This window comes from Pseudoliparis swirei, chromosome 8 (assembly GCF_029220125.1).
Source record: "Pseudoliparis swirei isolate HS2019 ecotype Mariana Trench chromosome 8, NWPU_hadal_v1, whole genome shotgun sequence".
Taxonomy (NCBI): domain Eukaryota; kingdom Metazoa; phylum Chordata; class Actinopteri; order Perciformes; family Liparidae; genus Pseudoliparis; species Pseudoliparis swirei.
The window spans coordinates 18,836,773-18,864,312 of record NC_079395.1 but is presented as its reverse complement, the minus strand read 5'-3'; the positions used below and the strand labels follow the sequence as shown (position 1 = coordinate 18,864,312).

Here is a 27,540-nt window from a genome sequence, read left to right as displayed (position 1 = left end):
TATTGAAACAACTTATTTATTGGCTATATCTTTTAAACAAGTGCATATTTCTCCCAACACATGACGAATTTGTCCCAGCTCTCTTGCAACCTCGTGTACTGCAGCAAGTGTGTCCCTCTGATTCTGCAGGACTGCATCTGTGAGGACACGGCCGCTGCTGGAGGGCTGCGCAGGAGGTGCTGTGGAGACGCCGGGCCCGGGGCTCGAGGCACGAGGTGCCGTGCCCGTGGAGGCAGGAGGTGCCGTGCCCGTGGAGGCAGCGGGGCTCGAGGCACGAGGTTCCTCGCGAGGTCCTCCTACCCTGGTGGAACCAGCATCTTGTTAATTCTTTTTTCTTAATAAAGTTATGATTTGTTTTTCGAAATACACGTATTGTTTTATTTACATACCAGCAGATATCACACAACTTGAATACATTTGGTTTACTCTCATTTCAAACACGGGTATATAAATGTGGTTACCTAGTTCAGTCGGTGCAACCTTAACATCAGTGTCCCCATCTGCCTCCGTCACCACTCCACTCAGCAGGGACTCGCCGATTATACCGGCCAGCCTTTCATCCATAGGGGTGAGCTCCGGTGCTCCTGTTCCCCCTCCCGTGGCACACACACTCTGCCTGTGTGATGCCAGGCGTTTTTTGGCGTCCACCTTAATGTCGGACCACTTCTTTTTGATTTCCGCAACAGTGCGACCCTGTGCTGATGCAGCGTTGACAGCATCTAAAATGGCGCTATGCCAACGGCTGCTTGTTTCAGTAGTGGCGTTTTGCTTTTATTTTATTGTCTTTTTTTGCACTTTTCCTCTCTTTTTCTTTTTCTTTTCTTTCACGTTTGTCTTAGTTACGGTCGGACACTGGACCATAACTACTTTTTTCGATAATTCTACTGTGGCTTTTGTTCACTTTGTCGTGAGTATCGGAGAGCCACAGCAAAACAATGACGGGGACCGTCGTCTACTCGCGTGCTCAGTTGATCGCGCTGTGCAGGCCGAAGCTTCTGCCTGGAGAAAGACCTGTGATCCCGCTGGAGCTACGGAGAAGGGCTCGCGGTTGCAGATCGGGTGTCAAGCGGAGGGCTAAAACGAGGAGATACAAACCCTCGGTACCGTCGATCATAACGGGGAACGTGAGGTCTTTGGCGAATAAGACGGATGAGCTCGGCGCGCTGGTAATGTCTGAGAGGATCTTCCGTGAGAGCAGTCTCTTGTGCTTCACTGAGACGTGGCTACACGCGGACTATCCGGATCACAGCGTCTTTGCCCGGCTTCAGGACTGTTCGGGCTGACAGAGACGCTACACAGAGCGGTAAGAAGAGGGGGGGCGGGATCGCTGTTTATGTGAATGAACGGTGGTGCCACCCGGACCATGTGTGCGTGAAGGAGCGCTTCTGTAGCCGAACATTGAACTGTTGGCCGTGGGGATGCGCCCGTACTATTTGCCGAGAGAGTTCACGTCCGCCATTGTGGTTGTCGTGTATGCGTGCCGCCATCAGCTGACGCTGAGGAAGCTGTGGACACCATCCACTCCACTGTGTCTGCTCTGCTGAATCATCAGCCTGGAGCATTCATGGCTATCACTGGTGACTTTAACCACACCACATTGGAAAAGCTCTGCCAACCTTCCATCAATACATAGACTGCCCAACAAGGAACAATAAAACTCTGGACTTGCTGTATGCTAATACTAAGGACGCATACAGCGCCACTGCCCTTCCCCCCCTCGGCAGGTCTGATCATGACCTGGTCCGGCTGACACCCAGGTATGTTCCTCTGGTGAAGAGGCTGCTGGTGACCACCAGGACTGTGAGGAGGTGGTCTCTGGAGGCTAACGACGCTCTACAGGACTGCTTGAGTCAACGGACTGGGATGTGTTGTGTGGACCGCACGGGAGGACATCAACAGTATGACCGACTGCATCACGGAATACATCAAGTTCTGTGAACACACCACCATCCCATCACGGACTGTGCGCTGCTTCCCCAACAACAAGCCCTGGATCACCAGGGACCTGAAGGCGCTTCTTAACATGAAGAAAGCTGCTTTCAGGTCTGGAGACAGGGATGAGCTGAGAAAGCCCAGCGCAACCTAAAGGTGAAGCTCAGGAGGCAAGGACTCCTACAGGAGGAAGCTGGAGGCCAAACTCCAGCTGAACAACACAAGGAGGTGTGGTCTGGCATGAAGCAGATAACTGGCTTCAAGGTGGGAGGAGACAGCCAGGTGGCTCCCTGGAGAGGGCCAACGAGCTGCACTGTCTTTTCAATAGGTTCAGTTCACAGCCCTCTCCTGTCTCCTCCACATCACACCTCCCAAACACCTCCCCTCTGTCCCCCTGCTGAGCTGCACATCCACCGAGCCCTCAATAACAATGGGCTCCTCCACCCTCCCCTCTCTCTGTGACGACTGACCAGGTGAGAAGACAGCTGGAGAAACTACACCAGCGCAGAGCTGAAGGTCCTGATGGCATCAGCCCCAGGGTCCTAAAGACCTGCGCCACCCAGCTGTCTGGTGTCCTGCAGTGCCTCTTCAACCTCAGCCTGAGGCTGGGGGAAGTCCCAGTGCTGTGGAAGACGTCGTGCCTGGTCCCTGTCCCAAAGAAGTCAACACCATCTGGCCTCAACGACTACCGACCGGTCGCACTCACCTCCCATGTGATGAAGGTGCTGGAGAGGCTGGTCTTGGCCCACCTCCGGCCGCAGGTGAAATCGTCGTTGGACCCTCTGCAATTTGCTTACCAGCCTCATGTGGGAGTGGACGACGCCATCATCTACCTGCTGCAACGAGCTCAGTCGCACCTGGATGGAACCGGTGTCTCTGTGAGAGTCACTTTCTTTGACTTCTCCAGTGCATTTAACACCATCCAGCCACTGCTGCTGAGTGAGAAGCTGCGGGTGGCGTGTGGACGCGTCCACCATCTCCTGGATCACTGACTACCTCACAGGCAGACCACAGTTTGTCAGAATGGGCGTGTGCTGTCTGGAACGGTGGTCAGTGATGTTGAGCCCCACAGGAACTGTTCTGTCTCCCTTCCTCTTCACCCTGTACACCAGTGACTTCCAGTACAACACGGAGTCATGCCATCTGCAGAAGTACTCTGATGATTCTGCAGTGGTCGGGTGTATTAGGGATGGACGGGAGGAGGAGTACAGGGCAGTGGTGAGTGACTTTGTAAAGTGGGCCGATGAGAACCACCTGCAGCTGAACGTGGCCAAGACCAGAGAGATGGTGGTGGACTTCAGGAGGAAGGCGACAGCTCCTCCCCCTCTGAGTGTCCTGGGAGTGGACGTGGACATGGTGGAGGAGTACAAGTACCTGGGCGTCTCCATCGACAGCCGACTGAACTGGAAGGCAAACATCAACGCTGTGTACAAGAAGGGGATGAGTCGACTCTTTTTCCTGAGAAAGCTTCGATCCTTCAACGTGTGCAGCAAGATGCTGGAGTTATTCTACCAGTCGGTTGTGGCCAGTGTGCTGCACTTTGCCATTGTCTGCTGGGGGAGCAGCATCGGAGCCGGTGACACCAGCCGTCTTAACAAACTGGTTAGGAAGGCTGGCTCCATCATCGGCTGCCAGCTGGAGCTCCTGGAACAGGTGGTGGAGAGGAGGACGTTGAAGAAACTGGTGTCCATATTGGACAACCCGGACCACCCTCTCCACCACCTCCTACAGGGACAGAGGAGTACTTTCTCCAGACGTCTCCTCACGCTCCGCTGCCAGATACAGGAGAACATTCCTGCCGACGGCTATGAGGCTCTACAACAGTTCACCTCTTGCCAGATCACCCTAACCCTTCTTATATTTTGTGTTTTGTTTTTTTATTCTTGTGTGTTGCTGCTACTGGCTCGACAAATTTCCCCTTGGGGATTAATAAAGTATATATCTATCTATCTATCTATCTATGCTGCCACTCTCTTGCCTTTTTGGCATTTGTTACGCCAATGCTATGGCCACCAAACAAAATGTGTTGCCTCGTCTCGATTTCTCCGACAAGGATTTCTACTTCACAGTTGTTAAAGTTTCTTTTTTTGCCTCTTTTTTCCTTGTTTGCCATGTTCGATGTAGTTTGTGTGTAGTTTGATGAATATTCATTATGGGCGTATCAATGACTATTTATGGGCAAATATGGGTGTGACGGGAAGACCGCAAAAGCTGCTCCGCATTTCAAGTTGATTGTGATTTATAAAGGGAAACCGGCGTAGGATGTGCGGTACGCACTTCCCTCGCATTTACGCAAGGTTTTATGAATGGGAAAATGGCGTACATTTTTGTACCTATTTTTTTGCTTTCTACTACGTAAGCAACCTTCCTACGCAAATCCTACGCACGCCGTTATGAATGAGGCCCCTGATCTGGGTGTAATAATCCAGCCGGCACAGCAGCTGTCGAGCCAGAGCAATGTCACCTCGGAGAGGGGGAGGTAGGAGGGAGGAAGAAGAACCAGGTCAGCGGGCTTATCCTAATACCTACGACAGACGGCTGAATGGAACTGGATCTTTATAACTTGTTCAAACGGTGTTCGGGAAATGAAATTGGAAAAGAGACAGAAGAAGTAAGTGGAAGAGAGGAAAAGTGAGGGAACACGAGAACAGCAGAAGGGAGCAGAGGGAAGATTTTTTTTTAAAGGAGAGGAGAAGTGAGGACAGGAGGAAAGGAAATGAGGAGGGGAGAAGAGGGGAGAAGAAGTGAGAGGACAAGAGGAGGCTGCGTGAGCGGAACAGAGAGGAAAGGAGGAGAGGGAACCAAAAGGAAAGTACAGTTTAGGAAATGAGAGGAGAAGCGAGGAAATGAGGAAAGGGAACTAAAAGGAAAGTACAGTTTAGGAAACAAGAGGAGAAGCGAGGAAATGAGGAGAGGGAACTAAAAGGAAAGTACAGTTTAGGAAACAAGAGGAGAAGAGAGTAAATGAGGAGAGGGAACTAAAAGGAAAGTACAGTTTAGGAAACGAGAGAAGAAGAAAAGAAATGGGGAGAGGAAAGGAGACAAGTAGAGAAGAGAGGTGAGGGGGAGAGGAAATGAGGAAATGTCCCCCCTAGTGGGCCAATAAAGTTAGAAAGAAAGGAAACAAAGAGGAAACAAAGAGGAGCGAGGAGGAAACGAGGTGAGGAGAGGAGGCGAGGGCAAATGGAAGGAAACGTGAGTCACGAAGACAGTGGAAGGAGACACTGAAAGGGGAGGACAGGCAAGGTGGCAGATGAAGAAGCAGAAGGAGGAGAGGAGGGAGGCAGAGAGAGAGAGAGAGAGAGACACATCGACAGAGGAGAGAGAGACAGAAATAATGTGGACGAAGCAAACGAAGCCACAGTGCATATTGATCACAGCCTGAGGGGCCACACGGCAGCCATTGTGGAAAAAATGAACAAATGATAAGTAGAGTGTGACATATCAGTGTGAGATATGTAGCGGGGGAGAGGGGGGGGGGGGGGTGTTTGAGGTATAGCAGAATAAAAGTGTCACTATGTGCCATAAATAGACTTATTTGGGATGTTAGTCAGCCGGGCAGGTGACCGGTCCAGAGAGGACATGTGACCTGTCCAGAGAGGACGTCCTTGTCAGGCGCCCTGGGAGACAGGATGGAGCGTCTCCATATCGCTGACCACATCGCTATATCATCTTATTCAGAGAGAATATGCTGAGTATAGGCATCTCCGCCTCCCTCCTTCCCTCCTTCCCTCCCTCCCTCCCTCCTCGTGTCATTAAGTAAACCCCAAAGCTGCGACCGAACGTGAGTCGACAGCGATGTTCAGGCATCGATGCGCACACATCTTTACACTTGCTGCCTCTGTTTAACTTGCACAGCAAAGCAAACACGGATTGACCCCCAGGCTGTTCCAGACAACACACACACACACGCACACACACACATACACACACATTATATGCAAGACATTAACCCAGAAAATGTCTTGTAGAAAACATCCCCAAACATCTCTTTTTGTTGAAATACACTGAATAGAAGACCTTTTTTTTTGTTTTTTGTTAGCCTCCAGCGTTAAATTATCAGCTTCACAGAGATAGCAGTGAAGGGTGTTAGAGCTGCAGATAGGTGGGGTTCTCAGTGGGACGGCGACCAATCTCCTCAGCACTGCAGGGGGTCATTTGACTCAGCGGCGACATGAAAAGAAAACGCTTTAAGACTAAAAGAGTCAAGCGAAGGCTGGATGAAGTCATCATTCAAACTAATGTATCTGGAGGGTGAGTTCACCTCTGGTCACTGGCTAATCTGGGCACATTACAGATGAGACGATATGTAAACGCCTCTCGGGGTCCAGCAGCAGCAGTCGAGGGAGGAGGTTAGATTATGAATATCGACAAGGAAAGATATCACAAAAAAAGATGCACATCGATGTACCTTTGTAAAAAATATATCCTCAGTCTGAAGGTCTAAAATCTACAGGAAAACAAGCCCCACTCCCAACACACACACACACACACACACACACCTCTGTCACTCTTCTTCTCTTATCTCAGCCTGGCCGTCATCAGTCCGTCTGTGTGCATGCAGGCGGTCGTATGGCGAGTACAAACACACATAAAGATAGCCGGCGCGGCGGCGTCCTGGAAGAGGGAGATAATCCCAGCGGAGATGTGCCGGGTGCCGAGCACCAAAGGGCCACAGACGGGGCCCCTCCAGAGGATTAGATGGGGGACGTTTACAACAGCCCCAGAATAGTCGTGTTTTTATTTCATTATGGGAGTTTTGGTTTTGGTTTTGTCGCACAAACGAAATGTATAACACACAAATTGCGGAGATGACGACATGTTTTCGAGTTTTTAAACCATAGACTGTTAGTGCAAATTCAAATCAAGGGCAAACTGTGCCGTCAGCATTTCCTCCCACATTTGAAATATTGATGAAATTCAGGCAATCGGGTAAATCCCTCAAAGTCCAGCGAAGGTCTAACCTGCCCGGAGACCGATCTCTGTTCTGTGGATTTTCAGACCTCACTAACGTGTGTTTCGCCCTCAGTGAATTTGTGTTTCCACGCTTCAGTGTTGCCATATAAGTGGACACCACGGTCTGTAGAGCTGCCCGACACAATGATATTTACCAGCGCATAACATGCATTGTTATTTGTTATTTGCTGCATCAAAACAACACGAACACATGGCACAAAAATATTCATCCGCAAGGACTTTCCCTTGTTTTCTTCTCTTTTATTAAAATCACGGTGGATGGTTTTAGGATTTTCTTGACAACGATCGACCGAAAAATACTTATCGATAATGATGGTAATGTACCGAAAGTTAATACAAAAATAAAACACAAGATCAACTGCATTCATCATCTTTACTTTGTAAAGGGCAGCACGTTACAGCCCTTAATCTACTAAATGTGGATCATCTTCAATATATATAAATAAATAAATATATATATACATATATATAAATAAATATATTTATATATGTGTATATAATATATATATATGTGTATATATATATACAAATATATGTATATATATATATGTGTTTATATATAAATATGTGTATATGTATATATATATATATAAATATATAAATATAAATATATGTATAGATATATATATATGTGTATATATAAACATGTGTATATGTATATACATGTATATATCTAAAAATATGTGTATATATATGAATATGTGTATATGTATATATATATATATATATATATATAACTATATGTATATATAGATACATATATGTGTATATATATAAACATGTGTATATGTATATATATATATATATATATATATATATCCTTAGTGCACAGGCAATATGTTCACTATTTAGTTTCTACCCATTCACGATCTTTGCTTTCAGGACGTTTCCACTTGAAAATCTAGAGTTTATCATTAAAAATACACGTATATTTAACCTGAAATTACACATTTATTATTACATTTAATGTGGCAACTGGGGGACTTGGGTCCATCATAATAACCCGACCTGCATAAATGTGCAGCTTCAATGTCCAAAAGCCTTCAGGTTACACCCTGTTTGAGTCAACATGGTAAAATATTTTTAAAAGCCCAGGCGGTAAATAGATTTTAAAGACCGTCTTTATTTCCAGATGATGGAATTATCTTCCTACAAGGAGTTTACCAATTGAGCACTTATTCATGGCTCTTTTAAACAGCAAATAAAGGTCTGTAAAGATGTATTTTACCGATCAAAGATAGATATGAGTCCTTTGAATGGAGACTGACGTCGGCTTGGAGGAAGATTTAAGGTAAATACCAGGGCAGAGAGACAGATGAGCCAAGGCAGAGGAAAGGGGGTAAAAAGAAGGAATGTATGAGTAATTTGCAGACGACACACGACCATTAATCTCCTATAATGTGTCCGCATGTGCCTAGCTACACATACGTACACATGACCACCCTAATTACCAGACATTTTACATTTTCTCATTTTCATTCGGAGAGCTGCTTGAAAAGGCAGCGTACAGAAGCGGAGGAGAAGATTAATTTAAAATCTTTCTTGCGCTTTCCCTCTCTTGCATCATTCACCCAGCTCCGCGGGCGCGAGCTAAGCGCTCGCTAAACTCCCAGCTCACCGCGGTTACCTTCTTTATCATGATACCAGCTGGAACACCACACGTTTAAACAGTGGGTCATGTGTGTGAGACGGAGGTAGACGAAAAGGAGATTATTATCTTGGCCAACCGTGGATTTTATCAGCTGAAACATTAAAAAACAATTCTCAGCCGATTCCGTGAGCTAGTTAGCTCATTAAGCCAACGTTAGCTGCGTGCCGACTCACATCTGAAATGAAGGCGCAGATAATAAGCAATATAAGAGCCCAATAGGACCAAAATCTTAACGCAGTAATTAATTGCGCAACAATTAGGAGAATACAGCTGAAACAAGAGGTGTCCATCCCCACAGGTAAAGTCCCCACACACACATTTATCTTTTTAGAAGATTTAGAAGAACGCAGGGCAAGAACAATTATGTTATATACATTTTTCTAAAATGAAATACTTTATGTTAAGATAAACATTTTCCAAAAGCTTTCTGAAATGTTTTTTTTGATTTTTAAATACAGCCCGTAATGTGATTTTGATGAGAGACGCACATTTATTTATTATGAGAGTATTTATAAATTATAATTCCCCCACCCATATTTAATGAATAAATATTGTAGAGATATTATTAAATTGAACTTTTTTTATTTGATTTGACAGTTACATAGAGAGTATAATACAAATCATCAGCTCCTTTTATAGTTATGGCACTAAGCGCGAGTTAGACTCTGAATAGACCTGCTATACAATGACTTTTTCATAATGGTTTTCAAATACTATAGCATGACTTTCTTTCTTCTTCTTTTGAAAAATACCCTCTCATAAAATGTCATGGCATTTTATAATCTGAAATTTGTTCTGACTCTTATGCCACTCTATAAGATATTTGTTATGACATCCTACACCATGACCTTTCAGAACTAGTCATGGCATACGACACTATGACATGACTAATGGTCTTTTAATGGCACACTAAACTGTGTGATTTAATGACAAACTACGCTCTGACTTTTTGTGCGACTCTTGCATTTATTTTTCACTGAACATCAGGACATAGACATCGACACCGTGACCGCGAAGCTGTGCAACGAATCCACGGTTTACATTCACGTTCAGCCGCGATTGGACAAATCGCTGTTTGTGTTCGTCCCGATGGCCGGTTGCACGCTCGTGTGACACGCCGACTTCACTCACCTTCTGCGCTGATTTCCCGGGAGCGCACAAGGTCGCTCTTGTTGCCCACCAGGATGATCGGTGTGCGGCTGGGACTCCCTGAGGAGGAGGCGGAGCTGGGCGATGCGGTGGAAACTCCGCCTGTCAGTCACCGAGAACACCAGGATACACACGTCACTGTGTAGAGTGGAGAAGTCCTAGTGGACACAGAAGGACACGTTAATAAAACAACACCCCGGTGGAGGAGAGTAGCACTGAGGTCCGGTGACAGCGAGACAGGTGTGAGGCGTCAGGTTAGACGAGATCCGTTCCATGACATCGACGACGAGCAATTTGTCCTCGATTTGACCTTGAAACTCACATTTCTCCGTACGTCCTTATTTTGATGTTCTGCTCGCACTAATGGCTTCATCACTGTCCCGTAGCAGCATGCAGAAGAGTCCTTGCTCAACTTGACCGTACTGGCTTTGAATCTCCTGTTAGTTCAACCATAACAACTTCCCATCGGGGCTTCTGCTCACCGAGGCTCAATTAGCCCGAGTGGCTCTCACCAGCCCCGTCTGGGTCTCCCTTCCCTTTGTCCTCTCTCATGTCCTATCCCTGATTATATCAGCCGCTTTGGGCTGAAGGTGGTTTACAGGTGTAACATAGGTCATGGCAAGGTTCTCATCCATATCCCTTGAACCAAAAACTAAAGTCCTCATATCAAGGGAGCGCCAATGGTTAAATTCCTCCCACTCAATCATATGTTGACCGATATGTTGTTTATTGAGCAAAGGACTGCTCATTTGGTAAGTGATGTGAAACTCAAGGACTTTGCCATATGGTTCAGGGTTTAGTCAAATTAATACCCCGTGGTTGTGAAATGTAGAGTGAAATGCAATCCCATTTAGGATTTAAGTCTGAAGCCTGTGGTCATGAGGATTAGGTATTCGGCATGTATGTCTCTTGTCATTTTAGCTTTTTTAAATGAGTCATCTTTGTTCAGAGTATAGCCGAAGAACATCGACCTTTTGCTTTGTGGTTCCTCATATTCCACATTAAAAAAAACACACACAGGTCAAATGACTTGAAAGGCATGACAAGACCCTCCGACAATTACCCCCAACAGTTCGCTTCGGCTCCATGGGGCGGTTCAGCCCCAATCGGCTCGTTGTTTTGCTTTCATGGCCCGAAACACATCTGTTTGTTTCAGTCTTACTTCTCTCATCAGGACCAGGTACTTCGTTTTAAGTTACAATGAGCACGTATCTCCTCTTTTCTTTCTACTTATGGATACATTTTCATCTCTCTATTGCACATTATTAACTCTGCTTCCTCTCTGGAGTCCTTGTGACTTCACATCTCATAGGTCCGTTGGACCTGGCTGGGTCTGATGCCATGGCCCTGCTGATGCTCCGCCCACTCCTCCTCTCTACCTCCATCTGCCTGATGGATCATGGAGGTCTGGATCATGGTCCATCACTACTACTAACTATTCATACACTCTGTCATACTCATTGAATGTGTTGTAACTCTGTAATGCTTCCTTCTGGTCACATGACATATATTCTTCTGTCCATCCTGGAGAGGGATCCTCCTCTCTTGCTCTCCTGAAGGTCTCTTCCCTTTTTTCCCTGTAAAAGGTTTTTTTCTGTTTCTTGGGAGTTTTTCCTGATCCGATGTGAGGTCAAAGGTCAGGGATGTCTATGTGTACAGAGTGTAAAGCCCTCTGAGGAGAATTTGTAAATTGTGATATTGGGCTGTATAAAATAAACTGAATTGAATTGAATTGAATGACAAGTCTTTCACAAACGGTTTTCCTTTACCTGATCTCAATCATGACAGTTTTTGGACGCCTTGGCATCCTCGCTATATTTGTAAGTCTCCGTCAGCAGTGCTCCTCCAGGTCTGTGGGGTCGAAGAGGTTAAATCAAAAGGCACCGTATCTAATGTTGAACAAGCACAATAAATAAAAACTATTTGTCTGCCAAAGACAGAAACCAGAGACTCGACTCCACCGGGAGTCAAAGCCTCTGTTGATGAATAAAAAACCTGTTATCCAATTAGAAGACACAGAGGAACGATTCGTTTCTATGTACATGGTTTTCTTGTAGTGGTTTCTGTAGACTGCAACTGTTCCAACAAAGTATTTATGTTCACTGTTTATAAGGAAATACCAGGAAGTGAAGCTCATATTATCGTCTCCAGCTCACAAGTTTTCTTAACTCGACTCTAAACATGCCCAGAGGGCTGGTAGAATTATATTTGAGGTTTTAATCCATTACTTTCCAATTGGGTTATTTCTGAACACTGCACATCTGTGACCTTTTTCAAACTGCAAACACTGGAAATAGGCGTCTGAAGCCGGTGACTGAATCAATATGAACACGTGTTATTCCCTCTAGATAAGCCAATCCGCCCGCTATAGCTTTGGACTGCTTATTGCCGTGTACGTGCGAGTGCTCGGATGCCCTTGCCCTACATCCGCAAGCCCCCAAGGAAAATCCCTGCCCTCCAGAGAGATTCAAGACGCCTGAAAAATTCGCATGATCTCAAGCGGCCGAGTAGTATCGGATCAGACCCCGGAGCAGGAAACTCACGGGGAGCGGCGCTGGCACTCGGTCTGTTTGACGAAGCTCAGGAAAAGACAGGGAGCGGAGAAAAGGGGGGAGGGCACCCAGCCAGTGGGTCGGGAGGCTGGCTCCACCACCTGTCACTGTCTGATTCAGGGATGAGGATGAAGAATGGAAACAACAAGACAGAGAGAGAGAGAGAGAGAGACACACTAATCCTAGTAAATATAAGCGTACAAACAGAGAGTGGACTCTGAGTGTGATGCAGCGCTTCAGGAGAAACTAAACTGTGACCGAGTGAATACCTCTCCATCAGACAGCCAGTGCCAACTCCCCCCCTACAGCTCCCTCTTTTTCCTTCACTCGATTAAGCAGCTCTTCACAGCGAGCAGGCCATCTGTCAATACCTACTCCCCCTGCACGTACACACACACACACACACACACACACACACGCGCATTGGACGAACACACAAAAACAAGCCCATGGAATAATATTCTAATCATATGCAAATACAAACGGATCCATCAGCATTCAGGACAATAGTTTCAAGTTTCAAGTTTCAAGTTTTTATTGTCACATCCCCTTTTATACAAGTATAATCGGTTTGTGAAATTCTTATGTGCAAAACACCCGACAGCAGTAGCAGACTAAAAAAAAAGAATAAGAATGAGAATAAACTATACAATATCCACACACAAAAAAAAGAAGAAAGTATTAACAATATATATATATTAAATATGATTTAAATCAACTTAATAACAAGGAACTCGTCGCGCTGACGAAGCCATTTTTTTTCCCGGTGAGGTTTTATTTAGTCTGTGGCTGTATTTCATGTTTTGGTCTCGGCCCATTTTCATTATAATTTGATCTTAAAAGGCCCTGGGAACCTATATTCTAAAGCATCTTCTTACTATGAGCAACGGGATTGCACATACACACTTCAAACTAAAGTTCAAAAAGGCCCTGGGATCCAGGATTCTCAAGCTTCTTCTGACACAAGATTTTCAGCTTACGTTCAAACTGCTTTAACTTGAGAGATTTCTGTCTTTGATGCTTTGTCACTGGTTTTAAATGGGCGGGATCCGATTGGATGAAGGTGATGTCATGCACTGTGATGACAGCTGGAGCATGGTTTACCAGCCGTGTTAATTAAATCTAATCGCTTGTCAAACAGTTGAATAATGATGCTTTATGTTTAGTATTTTTTTGGGGACCAAACTTTAAATGTGATTGTTGTGAATTTCTGATGTCATTTGAAATACTGTAGACTTAATACCATCTTGCTTTCATGAATATGATGATATTTCTACACAACAGATTGCAAATGTTGAGCTCCTAGTGCTTTGGATAATGACACTGCCAAAAGTTCACAAGATGTATATTCAACGCTACAATGCATTACAATGCTAATATTGAAATTATGAATAAATAATGCTGGGTGATTGTCGCTTTGGGCTTCATGCTGCAGAGTCTTTGCCAAACGACTCTTGTCGTTTCACATCATTTATGGCTGTATATTACCATCTATCTTACCGATGGCTTTAGTTCCATGAAACCTACCACTCATGCTGAATAACACAACGTAAACACATAACTTAAACTAGAATGTTTAAAAATGACCTTAAATTTGTCCAATAATAAAATTGTCCAATAATAAAATTTAAGAAAAAAAAAAATAGAAAAAAAAGATTTTGTGATCGATCGGGTCAAATGTCAAGGTCAAGGTCATGAAAAGGTCAACATCTTCTTTTTACCATAGCGCGGTCAATTTTTATCCAATTGGCATGCAACTAATGCCAACATGTTCATAATTCAACATGTTCATAATTCAATGCCCAATCTTGTGATATGCGAAGGTATGCGCTCTACCGAGTGCCCATTCTAGTATACACATGTTTTGGAAATGTGCAAAAATTCAAACATTCTGGAGAGAAGCAAAGGATGAGGTGGTTTCTCTGATCGGGTATGACCTGGAGCTTTCACCTCCTCAATGTGTTCTGGCAGCTACAGTGAGCTGTGCAAGGAGCAACAACAACGACGTTAAACTGATTGGAATACTATTATATATTGCACGAAAGACTATCATTCAATTCTGGACTTCTAAAGATACCTCTTCTACGGATGATTGGTACAAGGGGATTCTGACCCACACCCTCCATGACAACGTCAAGGGATTTGTCAAAATATGGAAACCAGTCTTCAACACGGTGGACCCCTCCGGGCTGGATTTTGCTGTGCCAGATTAAAAACACTGGTCCCGATGCTGACTTGATTTGATGATGTAACCTTAAAGATGTACTCATGTCAGACTGGTGATGTTCGGATGTGTTATTTGCTATGGTTCTTCTAATTATTTTTTATCTATTTTTTGGTCTGTTTTTTCTTGTCCTTTAACCTATTATTGCTCCTTTCTCTTTGCATTGTATCCTTAAAGTCTTGTCATTAATATATTTTAAAAAGAAAGAAAAAAAAGAAAAACCACATCCAATAAAACCCAAAGCAGGGTTTCCAACCTCGCTCTTATCAGTGCAACATACAGACATATTTTTCTTTTTGAAAATGAGATTTATCACGGTGTGTGTGCAGCGACAAGCTGCAGCTGAGCCTCTCAAAGCTATCAGCAGAGCTGTGGTTAAAAAAAAAATGCCTTTTATCAGAGCACTAAACTGAAATTTTCATATACTGTATGTTTCGCGAGCTTTTCACAGAGACACATTATACACACATACATCGACATACACACTCAAAAAAACACTCGCACCACCGTGCTACAGCCAGAAGCTACAGCAGTAACCATTAACAGGGAGGGAAATGAATCACTTATCGGGCGTCATTTGCATAACACACTGTGGCTCTGCAAGCACTCAAACTATTATTTCTCCCAGTTGTGAAACAACAACAAAAAACACGGCCACATTTTGAGAGAGAGTGTGTGAGCACATCTGTGTGTTCGTCCCTCATTATATGACATGCATGAACCAGAAGCTCCGCAGTCTATTGGCTCCCAAGAAATTTACTTTGCAAAACTAAGATACATGAATAAAGCAGATTAAGGTGTTTAACAGGGAAACAAAAAGGTCAAACACATCCCCGACCTGCAATGCACACACATGCACAGGCAAATACGATGCCCCGTCTACATCCGGGATACGGTCACACCGTACACACCGGCACGTTCGCTCCGCTCGGCAACAGCCAACCGACTTGTGACTCCTCCACTTCGAGCTAATCAATCGAAATCCAGACTGTTTGCTGTCCTGGCTCCTCAGTGGTGGAAAGAGCTCCCCACTGACATCAGGACAGCAGAAAGTCTCTACGTCTTCCGCCGGAAACTGAAAACACACCTTTTCCGACTATATCTGGATTAAAACACAGATTAGCACTTCAGTGGCACTTAAATAGCTCTTATTATGGTACTTTTGTAGTTCGACTATGTTGAGGAAATGTTACTTTCTGTATTCTTGTTGTTCTTAGTTTGTCGTCTTGGTTGAATGCACTTATTGTAAGTCGCTTTGGATAAAAGCGTCTGCTAAATGACATGTGATGTAATGTAATGTAATGTAATGCGACCATTTTAAATTATCAAAAGCAAACGCGTGCTTTGTGCACATCTGCTTCTTTGACTTGTGCTCCATCTCTGTGACTCGACTGTCATGGCAAAATAAAAATAGCCGGCAGGGTCGATAAAGATGCAGGCGGGGATGAATGAAGGAGGTGAAAGAGGTGGCAAAAAAAAAGAAGGGGCGATGGAAGAGCACCTTAGCTCAGATCGCTAAATCTAAATCTGGTAATAGGATGACGGATTTTACTGCAGATGAGGAGCGGAGTTAGTGGGTTTGTTATTCTTTCTTTTGCTTACTTTCTTCTGCATAGAGACAACGTTTCCCTCAGGGAATTTATTACAGAGGCCATCTGGCCTCTGCACTGGCTGGGCCACGGCCACACACACACACACACGCAAAAAAATACTCACGTGCACACACACACATGCATCAGCACTGCGTAGGCCGAGCACCAATGACCACACATGACCACATCATCAGCGAATGCTGCTTACATCACAGCACAGACATGGGGAAACATGTGAAGACTGTTGCATGCCATGACCCCCCCCCCCCCGTCTCACAAACACACACACACACACACAGATGGGTGGTGTAGGGAGTTTCCCTACATGACCCAGATTCAGGCGTCATGAGCATGCTGCCTGCTAAAGTGGTCATTAACAAATCCCAGAATCCCCAATCTGTAGTTGACCTCCGCCTTCCTTGATAAATAAAGATTTCCTCTAAGGACGCAAGTCTTCCATCGCGTCGTTAACGTTTTGTATGTGTTTACTGTAGTAATGTATTAATACCGTTCTCTCTTTCAAACAAAGTGATTCACATATTTCCTTTCTACCAATCGGTGCTGTGAAATGTACACAAGAGGACTCTGACTGTTTACCTGTTGGCTCTCTGCTCTTGGATTGAGGTATAGATAATAATAATAATAATATATTAGATTTATATAGCGCTTTATAGAAATCTTGAAGACGCTTAGATCTTGTGAGTGACACTATCACAGATGAGAACTAGAACGGGCACTCGGTAGAGCGCATACCTTCGCATATCACAAGATTGGGCATTGAATTATGAACATTTTGGCATTAGTTGAATGCCAATTGGACAAAAATGTATCGTGCTATGGTAAAAAAAAGATGTTGACCTTTCCATGACCTTGACCTTGACCTTTGACCCGATTGATCCGAAAATCTAATCAAATGGTCCCCGGATAATAACCAATCATCCCACCAAATTCCATGTGATTCAAGAAGATTTGACCTGTTCATGACCTTTGACCTTGACATTTGACCCGATCGATCCCAAAATCTAATCAACTGGTCCCCGGATAATAAACAATCATCCCACCAAATTTCATGCGATTCGGTTCAATACTTTTTGAGTTTTGCGAATAACACGCATACAAATAAATAAATAAATACACGGCGATCAAAACATAACCTTGTGAGATGTTAATCTAGTCAAACCCTCCGACTGCTCATGCAGGGCAACAGAGATAGGGCCCCAATGCAGGCTGAGGAGGGAGCCAGATGAATCCAGGGATGTGTTAATCACAGGTGGGTAGACCCACAGGCAGGGGGGCCAGGCACTCTGCGGTCCAGGTTCAAGTTGCTATAACAGACGGCCCGACACAAGAGCACGAAACAAGAAACAGCAACTTTAGGATGAGCTGACATGGGGTGAAAGAAAATGGCTGATGAGAGCCACCGTGGGAACGGCCGAGTAGACGGGTGGGGCAGTCATGTGACCAAAGGAGAGAGGGCACCTGATGGTTGGATGGAAAAGGACAATGAAGGGTCGTGGGGAGGAAGGGCAAGACAAGACTGTGAAGAAAGGCGTTAGCATTAGCTACCATGCTAGACAGCTAACTTAGCCTACTAATGTTAATTTCATCTCACGCTAACGTTTGTTAGCAAAAGCTCATGTCATTATTCGTATATGCAAAGTTTAAGTGACTACTCTGGGCAATTAAATTAAAAAATGAAACATGTGTAGCAATCTTAAACAACTTCAGCTTTCTAGCTCGTAAGTTGGCTCGCTAGCGGCTGGGCTGTAGCACGACATCACATCTCAGTGATGGGATGTTTATAACTACAGTAGGCATACAGTGATGCGTTCAGACCTCGGAGATGATCTTTTAATTTTGATATTGGATTATTGATAAATTGATGAAGGAGCTGAATCGTCAGAACAAACGTGTCTCTTCTGTCTTTTCCGTCAAGACACTCAAAGCTTCACATATCGTGACGTCCACTTGATTTAGAACGCTCCGTAAAAAAAAATGTAATTGGATTTTGATATTAATCCCTTCAATACAATGCAGCGTGAAGCTTTTCCATTTCTGTATTTTGGTGCTTCTGTGGATTAAGGCAAGAAAGGAGAAACTGTAAATCGTCCAGAACGACTCTCATAAGGCCGAAGCTAAACAGGAAGGAGGAAACTGTCCTGGGAAGGAGCCCCTCCCTGAGGGGACGGCTCCAAAAACCTGTTTCTGTTCCAAGAACTGGATGGTGGAACAATGTTTTTCTTTCCCTCCTAATCGAGCAAAAGAACGTGGTCAAGCAGCAATTATCTTCTTTCAAATGACATCCTCCTTTGCCATGATAAACAATCCGGTCCTCAGGGGGCAGCAGCTGATTCTCCTCACTGCACCCTCATATACATGAACATCACCGGTGTACGTCTTTGACAGGCCTCAGGCTGCACCTTTTGGTTGCCTCTGATGAATGTTTTTATTTCATGCTATCAAATCATAATGGGAACTCCTTAGGCACGAGCTTATAGAATAACTGCTGACACCCGCGAGAAAAAAGAAGACGTGGTCCTCAGTGACCTCCATATCCCACTTGGTTCCCCGACGCACAGAACGCAGTCGGCCGTTTAAGAGATGCATTACACAACCGACGTCCGTCTAAAGGGCGAACGGCAGCCCGGCCGAGTAGGTCAAGGCCAATTGTGCCGGTGTTTCTATTTTGGGCCCACGGATGACTTATTTAAACCATCCAACCCCACGTGACGTCGACGACACTCACAACGTCCCAGCGTCTGGCCGAGCAGACTCTCAGCCTTCTGTGCGCATGTACGCTGGTGTGTTTCGCACACTTTGACTATGCAGATGCACGTACACACACACACACACACACACACACACAGAATACTCAGTGGTGGAAGGAGCTCCCCACTGACATCAGGACAGCAGAAAGTCTCTACATCTTCCGCCGGAGACTGAAAACACACCTTTTCCGACTATATCTGGATTAAAACACAGATTTGCACTTCAGTGGCACTTAAATAGCTCTTATTATGGTACTTTTGTAGTTCGACTATATTGAGTAAATGTTACTTTCTGTATTCTTGTTGTTTTTAGTTTATACTCTAGGTTGAAATGCACTTATTGTAAGTCGCTTTGGATAAAAGCGTCTGCTAAATGACATGTGATGTAATATAAAGAATACTCTGTCGGCAGACTCCATGGAGTGTACCAGCGGTTTGTTGTGCACTGCAGTTGGGCAGATTACAGCACCAGCTAGACCTTCGTGTCTCAATCAGCTGTGAGTCACGCCAAGAGAGCACTTGAAGGAACAATCACACAGTGTGAATGTAACGGGGGTTTTCCGTCTTTCTTCTCCTTTTTTGTTGTTGTTGCAGTTTGTGTTACAAGGCAAACGACGAGGCGCTGGCCAGTGAGCATCAGAAGCTCCACAGACAGCATGGTGTTATGCGTGAGTGAGTGATTAAGTCAGTTCTCTATGTGCGTATAGTGCATGTGTGTGTGTCTCTAGATGTTGCTATGGTAACGTGGGTGTAGGTTGTGGTGCCCCATGGAGAACACTCGCAGCCCGGCGTCATTGGACTGGCGGTTAGTGCTGTGTCAGTTCGCGGCCCCGACGTGGACGACATCCGTCTGCACACCTCACTCTGTGTGTGCACGTCTCTCTGTCCGTACGTGGCCGTTATCAACGGGCACAAAAACACACACACAATACACAGAAACGTGAGCATGAATTGGTGGATGAATTGGGAGGCGGTCCAGTCCTCTCTGCCCCCCTACTGCCGACAGCTTTGGAGTTATTCCAAGCTTCCCGCGAGCCCGGTGTCTGTTGCTTCAGCCTTAATGCTCTGCCTCGTATTAACACGCACAGAATAACACATGTAATTAACTCAAGATGTATTCACGACAGAAAAGAGCCAGTGGAGAGAGGCGGGCAAGCACCACATAAAAAAAAGAAAGAGAAAAAAAAGAAAGAGATTTTGGACATGGTGACAGCTGCAGGAAGGAAGGACGTCGATATTGGAGAGTGAGAAATAAGAGGAGAGAAGTTATGGGAGAAAAAGTGAGAAAGCGAAGATATGATGAAGCTTTGGGCCGGAGTTCCCCAGAGGAGGATTCAACTGCGTGTGAATAATGTGACCTTGCGGGGGAGAGAGCCCCGAGCGGACATCTGGAAAAAGATGCACGAGACATGATCCACCCTACACTCTAATTATGGTGCCATCGCATTATTAATGCATTTGTATCTTCTACTAGTTTTATAAACTAAAGTTACTGTTGTATTTGTTGTTTAAAGCTGCTAGATTGTTAGTCTGTCCTGTTTTAAGGAGTTGTTTTGGTAGAGGTGTGTCCTGTGTGCCAAGTGTGCGACTGGAGGTAGTGGCACTCTTGGAGGACAAAACATAGGAGTCTTCCGTTGGAGTCAAAGAGGACAAAGACATAGGAGGAATATGTGTGTATTTCCTACCTGTGCGTATCTCTACTCGTAGTTACTATCAGTCAGCCAACCGCAAGGCTGACTTCATCTCTTGGAGGCCTGGTTTACTCATCTCACCCACATGGTGTTTCTGTCCCACTTCACTCTTTTATCCCACTGACTTTTGAGTTTCATCACGGTGACCGTTACTCATCGGTTCAACTGTTCTTTGGGAGATTTCTTGAGCAGAGGCTCCTCCCTCCTATCGAACTCGAAAACGGCCCCCCGCTCATCCTTCTGGGTGACTTTAACATCCCTACTCACAAAGCCGCAACCACCTTGACTACATTTTGCTCTACACTGTCTACCTCTAACCTCACTGTGACTCTAACTCTGCCGCAGACACTCTCCTCTCTTCCCTGTCTTCATCTCTTGATTCTCTTTGTCCTTTTACCACGACGGTTCGGAAATCCTCTCCGGCTCCGTGGTTGTCGGACTTCGGTGCGCGAGAGCCACCCTGCGGCGGCGGGAAAAAAATGGCGAAAATCGATCTAAGCGGAAGACTGCTCTTTCCCCCTGTCCCCTCCTCCTTCCACCACAAACAAGATAGGCGACATCGCTCCTCCTCCCCTCTCTTTCTTTCACCCCTTGTCTCCCAATCATCTTATTAACAGCTCCTCTTAACTCTCTGGCACTACAGACCGGTCTCTCTTCTTCTCACCAGTCTGGATTCAAGGCCGGCGGGCGACAGACAGGGCCCTCCTTGCTGTCTCTGAGCAGCTTCACATCTCAAACACTGCACTCGCTCTTTTCTCTTCCCTAAAGAAGCCGCCACCTACGGTAACTTTGAGAGGATGCTCTGTGTTGGCCCTACCCGGACTGCCAGGAACCTCGGTCGACAGTAGTCAACTCCTCGGGGCCAACATCGCTGCGATGATGGCGTTCCTGCGTACGTGCTCTGCCGGCGGGGGGCCCCCGTCTATCAGATATATGGTCACCACCGCCGGCGTCTCTCCCTCGCAACAGCCAATCGACTGACTGACTACTGCCTCGGGCTAATCACTCGAAAACATCAGGACAGAAAGTCTTCATCTTCTCCGAGGACTGAAACACACCTTTGATAACTACTTATGGTACTTTTAGTTCGACTATGTTGAAATGTTACTTAATTAATAGGTATTAATGTCCGCATGTCGCCAGCGTTTAGACGAGGTGCTGTTGTTCTCTGCCCAGCCATCACCACAGGGTCGTATTAACCCACTCGCACACTCAGTGGACGGAGCAATTTAACCCTCCTGTTGCCTTTACATTTACAAACATATTTTACCCTCGGGGTCAATTTGACCCCAGCAATTAAAACCTCCAGAGAATTATTAGAATTAATATTGTTTCCCAAGTTTATGTGTGAGGTACTTTAATGTTTGTTTGTTGACTACCTAAATAGCCCTTTAAATATATAAAAAAGTTGGTATTTCTTATATGTTTGACACAGTGAAAAACAGCCTGGGGTCAAATTGACCGCAAGGAACATCGACATTAAACATTGAATCGGGTCAAATTTACCCTAAAGGTAACAGGAGGGTTAAGCCATAAAATTGTACTTGTTAACTGAATATTTTTTATTTGAGACGAGCAAGGTTAACGTGAGAGCCAGTTCCACTTTTCTTTCCGAACGAGAGAACATAAAAAAAAAGAAAAAGAAAGAAGCTTGAGAGCAGTGAGCACCGATGCTTCTGCAGGATTCCCCCACAAAGTGTAGCACACAGACACACACATAAAAGCCGCAGTCGGCAACACACTCTCGTTACACTCGAATACACACAAACAACTTGCCCATCACAGAAATCTAACAAATGGCTTTTTTTTCTTTTTTCAAACCAGGAGAAGTTAATCGTGGCTTTGAGAGGAGGTTCGCCGAGGGGGCGGGAAGAATGAAGACTAAATCGTCCAGGTTTAAGAAGACAGAGTGAGGGGTGACGCTGACAGTCGGTAGCTCACCTGTTTCCAGTTGTCAAAAATGACGACTTTGCTGTCCTCGTCGTCGACCGTCACCGAGCACTCGTAGCCCTCACCTGCAAGAAAACACATGTTACACACATGAGCACACAGCGTAATGACAAAAAACACACTGCCTAAAATAGTCGTAGTACGATATTTATATCAATATAAATACATGTATCGAAATTCAAAGATAGGAAATAAAAGTATGCATTGTGGAGTCTAATTTAATTTAGAAATGGCTCAGCGGCGGCCTGTGAATGTTGGGTCCTGAAAGTTGTCCTCGACCTACTCGAGACACCTTGAAGCAGTTTGAAGAAGTTTAAATTGGGTTATGGGGTCATGTTTGGAAAGTGTTACTGCAACCTGCTCCTTATCCTTATGAGGACATTTATTTCTAGACATGTGTTGTCCCCCAATGTTAAAGGATGAGCCGATATATACTTGAGTTATTTTTAAAACCAACAACATTTTGAACCTATTTTCCAACCCTTTGATGTCCATAACCTTTAATGGTTCTCCAGTTCTGAACATGTAAAGAGTTTAAAAGGGGGAGAGCGAATACATATATTTTTAGCATTAAAAAATTCTTTTATATGTATATTTTTGGGGAGGTATCTTTTGTTTTTCAACTATTTTACCTTACATTTAGTGCACTACTGCATTTTTAAGGTATGTGTGATTGGACCAAAATCCTCCACAGTATCCCGCTCATCCTAAGGAACAATGCTGTGGCTCGGTGACGTGTTCTTTATGATGAATCAGGCTGTGACTTCACAAACAATGCTTGTCAATAGGATCAATGTGTCGTTGCTTGTGGCTTTTCATGGGATTTCTTCTCATAATTATAGCAGCAACATAGACGTGGGGGCAATGCTTCCATTTGGTGCATTTTACTGGTAAAGTGCAAAAAAAAACTTTTCTTACAAAGTCGAAAAAAAAGGTTAAACCTTTTTAAATGGTTGTTGACCATTTGACTGTATAGACACACTCAGATAAAGCACCTCTAATTGCACAGCACAGCCAACCCGCTGGTTTTAATAAGGTCTTGCTGTATTTTACTGCTCATTACTTTGCGATGACACGTATTGACTGGTGACGGGCTAACCCACGCACAGGGCTGCGGCAGCATCTGGCCAAAACTATCGAAAAAGTGTTAATTCAATAGGTGTTGATTAGTTTATTTTTAGTTTATTTTTTTACGCCTTGCATTTTTGACATGTAGCTTATAGAAAAATGTAGCACTTGGTTAAAATGTGGAATGAGGAAGGAGGCGCCTTAGTGTGCACGCCTCTTGGATGGAAGTGCTTTTTATATCCATTTATGATGCATGACTCCCGGTGTACAACATGGGAAAGAATGAATACTGTATGGCGTGAGTCAGGAGCGAGCAGGCGCCTCTCGGTGACACTGTGTTGCAGTGAGCTGTGTAACAGACAGACATACATGTATTTCTATTTTTTTTTCGATACCCCTCTCGTATCTGTCTGGTAGATATGAAAACAGCTGGCAGCTGGTTGGCTTTTGGGCGAAAGAATTGTGCCCATTTTCCACTCACACTTGATGTCTGAATTAAGCTTTTCAAACCCGTAAAACACATTTTAAAAGGTTTTCCAAGTGCACACACACACACACACAGAGAGAGACACACACTCCACCAATCCCTCTCCATGTCTTTACCACATGAGTCTACAGACAGGGATCTGTCCGACTGGCCGGCCAGAGATAAGGCGAGCGACGACTTGCCCACGCCATTCTGTCCCAGTAGCACTATCTTCAGTGCGCCGCCATGGCTGTGGTAAGCCGACTGGCCGGCTGCTGATTGGCTGCCGGAATCATCCCGAGTCAACCCCGTGCCGCCGATAGGCAACAAGGCGGGCTCCTCGACGCCCGGGATCCAATCGCAGTCCTCGGATACGGCCTCTTCCCTCCGCAGCTGATGTTTGAGAGGCAACGGTGTGCTCCCACGCCGGAGGGGGGGCGCCGTGGTGAGAAACATACTGTACTGGAATTAAAGCGAGACAGGGACAAAACACACAAAAGACAGGTGCGTAAGTCTCAGACGGTTCTGAGGTGAGATTGACATGTGCGGCGAGGCCGTCTATTCTGGTGAGTGTTATCACTGAGGATGGGGGCTGGGTGTTTCCACTGTTTGGCCCATGTGTGTGTGTGTGTGTGTGTGTGTGGAGAGAGGAGGGAGTTGATAATGGTGGAGGTGAGTCAGATAAGTGGCAGTGTGAGAGGAAGATGCAGATGGAGATGCAGAGTGCGTCAAAAGGGAACCCACGAGAGGGGGGGGGGGGCGGGGGGGGAGGGGCAAGACGAGCTGCTGAAAGACAGACAGAAGATATGACAGCAGGTTGAAAAAGACATGGAGAGAGAGAGAGAGAGAGAGAGGTGACTGTGGGTCAGGGGGTTGGCGATTCAATCCCCGCCCTAGTCGACGTGTCCTTGAGCAAGACACTTAACCCTGAGTGTCGCCCTGTAGCTGAGTCTATGATGTATAAATGTGACATGATTGCATGTCGCATTGGATAAAAGCGTCAGCTAAAATGACATGTAGAGAGAGAGAGAGAGAGAGAGAGAGGCTGCAGCTGTCTGTAACGAGGGCGTAAGTGCTGCCAGGTGACTCTTTATACTATATACTGTACACATATAGTGACCACTGCATTCACACAGACCTGGGTCAGAAACATAAAGTCTTGATCTCCATCCACAGACATTTTGATTTAAATGTTTAATTATTTTTTTTAAAGGAAAAGCTGCAGCGCTTTTCTCTGGAACAATAGTTTGTCTGAGACAAAGTGTGCGCGTGCATATGCATAATAGCGAGTGTCTGCAGCCACAGCGGGTCAGCCATGGACAACCCTCATCAATATTAATACAGCAATTAATCTGGCTCCAGCGCCCCCGGGCGTCCACAGCCCAGCGCCTGCCTCTGGAAAAGCCAAGTACAGTATTGGCGCTTAATTAGAGGGTATTGACACAATAACAGGAGTGCATTAGAGGATAATGCAAACCAGTCCAGCACCGCCACAGAGGAACGTCTGCAGCAACAAGCTGATTGAACACGTCTCTCTGACGCGCTGTCAACATCAACTAGAGAAGCGCCACAGTCACGATCTATATCTCAGGACTGTATTGAATTGCATTCGACGTTTTAGAGTGGAGCTCCAGTTGTGCCAAATAAACTGGTAACTTTCATGCTTTTGGTTTCATAACATCATTTAGATATACTGTATTTTTAGCATAGTCTAGCTTAAATATACTTTAAATAATAGTAGGGTACACCTGTATACCTATCTGTGTAGTACAGTGCATTACAGTATAATATAGTAGAGTCAAGTATAATCTAGTCGAGTGTATAGTATTGTAAAATATTGTGAAATGAAGTATATCATTATATATTTAATGAAGTACTGTAGTTATATAGTCTGATGAAGAAGCACATCATAGTATTATAGCATAGTGCAGTATAGTATATTATAAGGTAGTATAGCATAGCATACTGCAGGATAGTAGTGCAGAATAGTGTAGTATAGTGAAGTAAAGAATGCCATAGTGTAGTATAGTAGAGTAGTATAGTATAGTGTAGTATCGTATACCATAGAGTAGTGCAGTATACACTACATTATAAGATACTATAGTATCTTATAAGGTAGTGCAGTATAGTATAATGTTGTGTATCGCAGTAAAGTATAGTATAGTGTAGTATATGATCAAATAGTAAAATATATACTAGAATAGTGTAATATACTATGACATAGTATAGTGCTGTACAACATATAATATCATAGTAATGTATAGTACAGTTAAGTAGACATAGTGGTATATATGTAGAAGTACTGCATATAGTATCTACAGCACAGTATAACAATGCATGGCTCGTGCAGCTGAGGTCAGGGTGTGGCTCTACCTGGGACTGTAACGTAACACGGCATGCATCATTCACTCAGCCTTCACTCGGGTTAATTGGAGAGCTAATCAATTAAGCACACGGGGGCTCGTGTGTGTGTGTGTGTGTGGGGGGGTGTAAACTATACTCTGACCGCGGGTTGAGCCACCAGGGTGTCAAGGGTTAATCTCCTCTCCACTCGCGGAGCTGTCGAGGAGAACTGGGGCAAACAACAGTGTACACACACACACACACACACACACACACAATACGACATGAATACTCCAGCCTGCTACAGGCAGTGTGTCCATCCTGCCGTCGCTGCAGCCCAATTACGCCGCAGGAGTCGCGCTCCTCCGAGCCACGTTGGAGTGTGTGCGGCTCGGTGCGATTCACTTATGGACGCACTGGTCCAGCGCGAGACGCAGACACACACACGCGGAGCGGAACACCACTGTGGAGATTACTATAAAGTCCATGTCGAGTGGCCCAGACACGCTGGAAGTCTCTCTAATAATGTCCATAAAATCATATCCGTAAGAGTACAGGTGGAAAAAAAGGTGAAAGTGTCCTGGATGAAAAACAAACAATGAGTAGATCTCGTGTTAATCTCTAAAATACACATTAGAGGGAGTGTGTGTGTTTTTGTGTGTTGCCTCCCTGGTGTGTGCGCGTGTAGCCTATAGGCTATTGTGCAGAGCGCATGTAAGGTGTGTGGTAGAGAAACGGGCTTCGCCTTACCTGGTCCGCCATGGTGGTCTCAATGAGTCTCCTCGTCGGGAACAAAGTGGTGTCGGTGCGCCTCGGCCGCCCGGCTCAGGTCATCTGCGCGGGCTGCGGACCCGGCGCCGCGCTCACAGCGGCGGAGACAGGCGGCGCGCAGAGGAGACGCGCCGCGGCTCGCTTGACATGGTGTGTGTTCTTCGCTCTCCGCGGCGCGTAAAAAAACCCTCTGGTGACTTGAAGGCAGAGAGGATGTGTGTGTGTGTGTGTGTGTGTGTGTGTGTGTGTGTGTGTGTGTTCCCCGGCGCATGGAAACCTGGGTGTAGGTGGAGGAGCGGCGGATGGAGAGGCTACACCTGCGAGAGGCGCGTTCTTGTGGGAAGAAGAAAGAAAGCCATCAGCACAACAGCTCAGCCTCTCTCCTCCATTTGGCGTACCAACGGCA

The 27,540-nt window shown here is 45.3% G+C and overlaps 1 protein-coding gene across 4 annotated transcripts; it reads right to left on the bottom strand.

Annotated features, from left to right (window-relative positions):
- On the bottom strand, window positions 1-27,540 carry rem2 (RAS (RAD and GEM)-like GTP binding 2). 4 transcript variants are annotated; one of them, XM_056420773.1, is made up of 5 exons: window positions 27,114-27,540; window positions 24,158-24,482; window positions 22,478-22,551; window positions 9,692-9,867; window positions 1-301 (listed from the first exon to the last, which is right to left on the bottom strand). In XM_056420773.1, exons 1-5 carry the CDS (start codon window positions 27,123-27,125, stop codon window positions 13-15), a joined length of 876 nt encoding a protein of 291 aa, XP_056276748.1. In that variant the 5' UTR covers window positions 27,126-27,540; the 3' UTR covers window positions 1-12. The 4 variants fall into 4 exon arrangements, with proteins under 4 accessions (XP_056276748.1, XP_056276749.1, XP_056276750.1 ...); XM_056420774.1 differs by having other exon boundaries at window positions 1-296; XM_056420775.1 differs by having other exon boundaries at window positions 24,224-24,482.

Excerpts from the sequence above, each read along its gene's own strand:
- rem2 (XM_056420773.1), bottom strand. Across the intron at positions 9,868-22,477 it reads TTTTTGACAACTGGAAACAG|GACTTCTCCACTCTACACAG; the intron begins GTGAGCTACCGA and ends TGTGTCCACTAG. Across the intron at positions 302-9,691 it reads CCGGGAAATCAGCGCAGAAG|GGTAGGAGGACCTCGCGAGG; the intron begins GTGAGTGAAGTC and ends TGGTTCCACCAG.